This window comes from Aedes albopictus, chromosome 2 (genome assembly GCF_035046485.1).
Source record: "Aedes albopictus strain Foshan chromosome 2, AalbF5, whole genome shotgun sequence".
Classification (NCBI taxonomy): Eukaryota; Metazoa; Arthropoda; class Insecta; order Diptera; family Culicidae; genus Aedes; species Aedes albopictus.
Genome location: NC_085137.1, coordinates 24,924,931 through 24,933,341, shown reverse-complemented (window position 1 = coordinate 24,933,341; position 8,411 = coordinate 24,924,931). Strand labels below are relative to the sequence as shown.

General features: G+C 42.4%; 1 protein-coding gene across 1 annotated transcript; it reads left to right on the top strand.

Moving 5' to 3' along the window:
- The first annotated feature begins 2,179 nt into the window (after nt 1-2,179).
- On the top strand, nt 2,180-4,803 carry LOC109622664 (cytochrome P450 9e2). The gene is made up of 2 exons (XM_020077071.3): nt 2,180-3,391; nt 3,455-4,803. The coding sequence occupies exons 1-2, from the start codon at nt 2,847-2,849 to the stop codon at nt 4,533-4,535; spliced, it is 1,626 nt and encodes a 541-aa protein (XP_019932630.3). The 5' UTR covers nt 2,180-2,846; the 3' UTR covers nt 4,536-4,803.
- Nucleotides 4,804-8,411: the final 3,608 nt, after the last annotated feature.

Below are 8,411 nucleotides of genomic sequence, written 5' to 3'. Positions count from 1 at the left end.
AGGAATTGCTTCGGGAATCTTCCTTCAGGAATTTCTTCGGGAATTCCTCCAGGAATTGCTTCGGGAATTCCTCCAGAAATTTCTTCGGAAATTCCTCTAGGAATTTCTTTGGGAATATCTCCAGGAATTTCAACGGCGTCTCCCCCAGGAATTGCTTCGGAGATTCCTACAGGAGTTCCTTCAGGAATTCCTCCTAGATTTTTTTCGCATATTCCTTCGGGAACCTTCCTCCAGGAATTACTTCGGGAATTCCTCCAGGAATTGCTTCGAGGCTTTTTACAGCAACTTCTTTGGGAATTCCTCTAGGAATTTCTTCACAAGTTTCTCCATAAATTTCTTCGGAAATGAATCCACAAATTTCCTTGGGAATCCCTCCGAAAATTGGTAAGGGGTTTCTCAAGGATTTTCTCATGGATTTTATTCAGGAATATTCGTCCAGGAATTCCTGCGGGGTTACTTCCGGGAATTTGTTCGGGGATTCCTCCAGGAATTGCTACGGGAATCTTCCTTCAGGAATTTCTTCGGGAATTCCTCCAGGAATTGCTTCGGGAATTCCTCCAGAAATTTCTTCGGAAATTCCTCTAGGAATTTCTTTGGGAATATCTCCAGGAATTTCAACGGCGTCTCCTCCAGGAATTGCTTCGGAGATTCCTCCAGGAGTTCCTTCAGGAATTCCTCCTAGATTTTTTTCGCATATTCCTCCAGGAATTACTTCGGGAATTCCTCCAGGAATTGCTTCGAGGCTTTCTACAGCAACTTCTTTGGGAATTCCTCTAGGAATTTATTCAGAAGTTTCTCCATAAATTTCTTCGGAAATGACTCCACAAATTTCCTTGGGAATCCCTCCGAAAATTGCTAAGGGGTTTCTCAAGGACTTTCTCTTGGATTTTATTCAGGAATATTCGTCCAGGAATTCCTGCGGGGTTACTTCCGGGAATTTGTTCGGGGATTTCTCCAGGAATTGCTTCGGGAATCTTCCTTCAGGAATTTCTTGGGGAATTCCTCCAGAAATTTCTTCGGAAATTCCTCTAGGAATTTCTTTGGGAATATCTCCAGGAATTTCAACGGCGTCTCCTCCAGGAATTGCTTCGGAGATTCCTCCAGGAGTTCCTTCAGGAATTCCTCCTAGAATTTCTTCATATATTCCTCCAGGAATTCCTTCGGGAACCTTCCTCCAGGAATTTCTTCGGGAATTCCTCCAGGGGAAATCTCCAGGAATTTCAACGGCGTCTCCTCCAGGAATTGCTTCGGAAATTCCTCCAGGAGTTCCTTCAGGAATTCCTCCTAGAATTTCTTCGTATATTCCTCCAGGAATTCCTTCGGGAACCTTCCTCCAGGAATTACTTCGGGAATTCCTCCAGGAATTGCTTTGAGGCTTTCTACAGCAACTTCTTTGTGAATTCCTCTAGGAATTTCTTCAGAAGTTTCTCCATAAATTTCTTCGGAAATGACTCCACGAATTTCCTTGGGAATCCCTCCGAAAATTGCTAAGGGGTTTCTCAAGGATTTTCTCTTGGATTTTATTCAGGAATATTCGTCCAGGAATTCCTGCGGGGTTACTTCCGGGAATTTGTTCGGGGATTCCTCCAGGAATTGCTTCGGGAATCTTCCTTCAGGAATTTCTTCGGGAATTCCTCCAGGAATTGCTTCGGGAATTCCTCCAGAAATTTCTTCGGGAATTCCTCTAGGAATTTCTTTGGGAATATCTCCAGGAATTTCAACGGCGTCTCCTCCAGGAATTGCTTCGGAGATTCCTCCAGGAGTTCCTTCAGGAATTTCTCCTAGAATTTCTTCGCATATTCCTCCAGGAATTCCTTCGGGAACCTTCCTCCAGGAATTACTTCGGGAATTCCTCCAGGAATTGCTTCGAGGCTTTCTACAGCAACTTCTTTGGGAGTTCCTCTAGGAATTTCTTCAGAAGTTTCTCCATAAATTTCTTCGGAAATGACTCCACGAATTTCCTTGGGAATCCCTCCGAAAATTGCTAAGGGGTTTCTCAAGGATTTTCTCTTGGATTTTATTCAGGAATATTCGTCCAGGAATTCCTGCGGGGTTACTTCCGGGAATTCGTTCGGGGATTCCTCCAGGAATTGCTTCGGGAATTCCTCCAGAAATTTCCTAGGGAATTCCTCCAGAAATTTCTTGAAAATTACATTACATCTAATGGAAGTTTACATGATATTTTATTACTTTTACATGATATGTTATGTAAATTTCTGTGATATCCCACGCTCCAATTATGTGCATCATATGTCACTGAATTTTACACTCGTTTTTCGATCTGTGTACATTAAGTGTTGTATACTGAGGAAGAATTCAACCACGCGCGGTTGAAAACCACTGAACTAGACACCATTATATCACCCTATTGGTGAGCATGAATTGATCACAGTTCTACTGGATGTATGCTTAGGGTGATTGGTCCAAACACAATCCATAGAAAAATACCATCGTTTTCAAGACCTGTGTGGTAAAGTGCATATCTATTCTCTTGGATCCTAATTACAAAATTCCGAATAAAACAATTTTCGCTAGTCCCTGTTTTCGAACATACGTAACTGACCAACTTTGGTGCCAACCGGTAGATTTTTCGTCAATGAGAATTCTCGCACATCGCAGGTATCAACAAAAACAGTATGCATGGAAATAATCATTGTGGTCGGCTCTGCCAACCTGTTCCTAATGGAAGCAAGCACTTCTTCATATTATTACGCAGTTTAGGCATTCTCGTTACGTCTTAGCTTCCAGTAAATTGACCACCGTGTGTTTAGTAAAGATTCACAGTTCACGCTCCTCGGTTGTCTACGCACGTGTCGGTTTTAAGCTCCGACGAGAACGCAAACAAAATGAGCATACTCGAATGCTTTGCTTTGATCTTTCCCGTTGCGGCGTACCTGGTTTATAGTTGGTGCGTCGGAACCTACAAGTATTTTGCGAAAAGAGGAATTCCATTCGTAAAGCCCCAACCGCTCATCGGTGGACTATGGCCAGTGTTGTGCGAGAATGTCCTTCCGCTGGAAGCTCCCACGTTGGGATACTATATGTTCCCGAAGCACCGATTCTCGGGCTATTTCATGTTCCGAAAACCGGAATACTTGATCCACGATCCCGCGTTGGCGAAACAGGTGATGATCAAGGACTTTGATTATTTCACCGATCACACCACTGTCGTTCCGATGGAAGTAGATCCCGTTATTGGACGATCGTTATTCTTCATGGACGGTCAACGGTGGCGACATGGCCGGTCGGGCATGAGTCCGGCCTTCACCGGAAGCAAGATGAGGAACATGTTCGGTTTGCTGTCGAAGTACGCGGATGGTGCTGTGCAACGATTGGTCGAAGATGCTGGGCAAAAGAAACTGGAGATGGAGATGCGCGATTTGTTTCAAAAGTGAGAGTCATCTTGAAATTATAATTCATGTTCATGAGTTATGTAATTAGAATTTCGTTTCAGGCTTGGTAATGACATCATCACGTCGATTTCGTTTGGTCTGGATATCGATTCGGTACACAACCCTGATAGTGAGTTATTCAAAAGAGGCAAACAACTAGCGGGAACCACCGGATTTCAAGGTTTGAAGTTCTTCCTGTTGATGACGGTTCCCAGCAGCGTTTTTGAGTTTTTCGGCATTCGACTCATAACCAAAGAGGTTGCTGAATTTTATCTTGATATCGTCAGAAAGACTATCAAACATCGCGAAAAGAACAACATAGTTCGACCAGATTTCATACATTTGTTCATGCAGGCTCGTAATAACGAACTCAAAGAGGAAAAAGGTAATAAGGATGATCAATTGGAGAGCGCTGGATTTACCACGGTACGCGAACACATCGAATCTTGTACGGAAAACAGTAAATATTCGGATTTTGGAATCACGGCAGTCGTTGCATCATTCTTCTTCGGTAGTATAGAGACTACGAGTACCGTACTCTGTTTCGCCATGCACGAACTGGCAGCAAATCAGGATGTTCAAACAAAGCTTCAAAATGAAATCAATTTAGTCGAGGAGGAACTCCACGGAAGTCCCTTGACCTACGAAGTTCTGCAGAAAATGAAATACCTCGATATGGTTGTATCAGAAACATTGCGCCGATGGCCGCCCTTAGCCACTACCAACCGGGTTTGTGTCAAACCGTACACCTTGGAAGACTACAACGGGACACAAGTGACCATTGAAAAGGGACAAGCTGTTCAGATACCAATTATATCGTACCATCATGATCCGGACATCTTCCCAGATCCGTTGCGTTTTGACCCCGAACGATTCTCCGATGAAAATAAGGACAACATCAACCGGGATGCGTTCCTCCCGTTTGGCAGTGGGCCCAGAAATTGTATTGGGTCGAGGTTGGCACTGATGCATATCAAGAGCTTGCTGTATTACATATTGGCAAACTTTTCGGTGGAGTTCTCTGAGAAAATGGAACTACCGTTGAAGCTGAAGAAGATGTCAATGACCTACAGTGCAGAGAGTGGCTTCTGGCTAAATTTGGTACCAAAAAGTGATATGTTGAATGGCAACTTGAAAAATTAAGTAAGTTAAATAAGTAGCGTACACATTACACATAAATGACACATATATAGTATTTTTTTATAAAAGAATAAAAAACAGATCTAAAATATGAAAATTATGGTATATGTACAGAGAACAGATATCCAAACTTAACCCGGGAGCGGTCGCGTCGTGTACTGAGTACACGCACCATGAAAAAATACACGCTTTTGGAACATAGCGTGAGCGTGGCGTCGTTGCAGGTAGTCAAAGACGCGACTGCTCGAGGGTTAACCCAGAAACTGTGTAATAAAAATGTCAGTGCAACACAAGTCCTGGCGGCGGTGATATAATCGCCTCTGAGGCGCAGCCCATAAACTACGTATTTAGACTCATTTTTGAACTCCTCTCTCCTAGTAGACTTTTGTCAATACGAAATTTATTGGAAGCCTAGACTTCGACCTGACTTTCTTCCCAAAGAGTCTACGTAGTTTATGGACGGACCCGGACTGATCAATAGACTGCCTGGGAGCGTAAGTGTTTTCAACGGTGTCAGGCCATTCGGCCGAAGGTCATTAGGCCGAAGGCCATTCGGCCGAAGGTCATTAGGCCGAATGGTCATTAGGCTGAATGGTCATTAGGCCGAATGGTCATTAGGCCGAATGGTCACTAGGCCGAATGGTCATCAGGCCGAATGGTCATTGGGTCTTCTTCTTGCCGTTACGTCCCCACTGAGACAAAGCCTGCTTCTCAGCTTATTAACTGAGAGCTTCCTCTGCAAATGACCATTTTGCATGTGTGTATCGTGTGACAGGCACGAAGATACTTTATTGATGCTGAATCTACTGATATTTTACCCATGAATTTTTCCTTCTTTTAAATATAGGCTGTTCTTTCTAGTATCATTGCTGAAATAGTTTTTGGCGCTGAAACTGCTGATATTCAATTCATAAATTTTTCCTTCTTTAAAACATAGGCTATTCTTTCTAGTTCCATTTTTAAACTAGTTTTTGTCAAAAATTGTTGGAAAAGGTAAAAACAACGGCTAACTTTCAATTCGTCCTGATGACCATTCGGCCTAATGACCATTCGGCCTAATGACCATTCGGCCTAATGACCTTCGGCCTAATGGCCTTCGGCCTAATGACCTTCGGCCTAATGTCCCAGCATCGTAAGTTTTCTCTAACACGTGCAAAACTGAAGGCGACAAGAATGAGTGTTTCGTAAGAAGAATGTTTCGTAACAAGAAACTTGTTATGCAATGCGAGGGTCTTGATTTTGCTGCGATCTATTCTGCCGCCACTCGCATAACAGTCCCATCTTTGCTGGGTTTCCTATTCATATGGGACTGTTTTGCGAGTGGGGGCAGTATTCAGCTGCCAAATTTGTGACTTATTCGTAATAAGAAATCTAGTTTGGTTGACTACTGTTTGAACTTGTGTTCACTTTCGCATTCGTTTGCCTGCAGTTCACAACCAATGAGCTCAGCTAAATGTTTGTCAGAATCCGTAAAATATTTTAAGTGTGTATTGCGCATAGCAAGCACGACATAACAAATTGTAACTTAATTGATAATTATATCAACGCCTGCAACATTTAGAAGATATATTTTATGTAATCGGTCTGCAAACAAGATTGTATGTTTGCCTTTCCCGTACACCAGGTGTACCGAAAGGCTATATGTTCACTCCAAAATCGAAAATTCGATAGAGCCCTCGGAGGGGTCAAGTGTTATATACCAATCCACTCAGCTCGACGAGTTGAGATGATGTCTGTGTGTATGTATGTGTGTGTGTATGTGTACAAAAAGGTCACCACATTTTTGGATAGTAAATATGAACCGATTTCAACGACCGATGGCTCATACGACGGGGTACATTGTCCCATTGTTTCCTATTGAAAATAGTTCAGATCGGTGAACTTTGGTTCACCAAGCTTGCGGTACATCAAACAGCGGATTTTTCGATAACCAGATGAACAGTAGGCAGGAAAACATTCTCAGATCATATCTGAACCGGTAGTGTTCCGGAACCAGTTCCAGGTGTCAATCCGGAAGTGGCCAAATATGAAAATGAACCAAGCCCATGCATGCGACACATCAAACAGAGGCTTTTTCGATAACCTGATGAACAGTAGGCAGGAAAACATTCTTAGACCATATCGGAACCGGTAGTGTTACAGAATCGGTTTCAGATGTCCCTTGGCTACGTATAAAAGTTATCCAAACCCTTACATGCGACACATCAAATCGCGGCTCTTTAGGCAACCTAATAAAGATTAGCAAGAAAATAGCTTCAGACCATATTTGGAACAACCGATAGTGTTTAGGAAGTGATTCCGGGTGTCCCGCCGGAAGTGGTCAAATGTATAAGAGAACCAATCCCATGCCTGCGGCACATTAAACAGCGGCTTTTTAAATAACGTGATGAACGATTGGCAAGAAAATAGGCTCAGACCACATCTAAGATCTTTTTAAAGACTACCGATAGTGTTCTGGAACCGATCCAGGGTGTCCCGCCGGAAGTGACCAAATGCCAAAAGAAACCAAATCCATGCAAGCGACACATCAGATAGCGGCTTTTGCGATAGCTTGATAAACGGTTTACAAGAAAATAGGATCAGACCATATTAGACAACATCGGAAGAGTTCCAGAACCGTTTCAGTTGTTACGCCGGAAGTGGCCAAATGTAAAAATGAACCAAACCCAACTATTAGACGCATAAAGTCATAGCTTTTCAGGAAACTTGATGAACAGTTAGCAAGAAACTAGTCTCAAACCATACAAGGGATTATCGATACTGTCCCGGAATCGGTTCCGGGTGTCCTGCCGGAAGTGGTTAAATGAAAAAAAAGTGATCCTAACCCATGCTTGCTTTACATCAAATCGTCACTTTTTCGATAACACGAAAAACGATTGGCAAGTAAATTGGCTCAGACCGCATTTAAAACTACCGGTATTGTTCTGGATTCGGTTTCTCCGGTATCCTACCAAATGTGGCAACAGCAAAAGTGAACCAAACGTATGCATGTGACACATCAAACCGCGGATTTTTTTTAATAACTTTAGGAACAAGAAAATAGGCTCGGACCACATTAGAGGCTACCGATAGTGATGCAAAACCAGCATTGGGTGCTTCGCAGGAACTACAAAAGTGAACAAAGTCAATGCAGCGATAAATATGTGTAAGAGAACGAAATCTTGACTGAACTAAGGCCACATACATACAGACGTCTCACTGTACTCACTACCCATCGTGCTTGTTTTCAACGGTTGCATCAAATAATAATCGTTTTTGCTCGTTTGACGTTTACTCATTACCGTCATGAAGCCAGCAGCGGCTTGTGAAACGCAACCTGATAAGTATTTGGCGATTATTTTTTCGTGACGATGAATATAATAGCAATATGTTTCAAATGATATGTCTGTCTGTACTAAAGCAATCTCATCAAATCACACCATTTCAGAGTCCTGAGATGTAAAAATATACAGTAGGATGTGTCAACGTTATGTGGGAAAATGAAAATTATTGCATCAACCCCAGACAAAGTTTTTTCAATCCTCTTTTGCTTCTAAAACTACTGGGAATTTTTTTTTCGGGATTTAGTATGGGCACTTTCACTTGCTTGCATTTTTTGTCAAATTTTACATGCATCTTGTAACCTACGATAAAAAATATAACCTAAGTGTGAAGAAAAAACTTTGTCGAAGACCGTAAAGTCATCTGTGATTGTGAAAGAAGTTATATCCTAGCTTGTACCGTCTACCCCCGTTGTTTTGATCGACACATTCATGGTAACCCTTTTTGCTGTTTTGTTTTGATTCTGCGTTCCGTTTCACCCCGTTCCTATGAGCAGTATGAAGTTTGAACCATTTTTAGTTTGAACGATGTGCAGATTAGAGGGGGTCAAATTAAAAA

Coding starts and splice junctions, on each gene's coding strand:
- LOC109622664 (XM_020077071.3), top strand. CDS start 2,847: ATGAGCATACTCGAATGCTTTGCTTTGATCTTTCCCGTTGCGGCGTAC. Junction 3,392..3,454: donor ATGCGCGATTTGTTTCAAAA/GTGAGAGTCATC, acceptor ATTTCGTTTCAG/GCTTGGTAATGACATCATCA.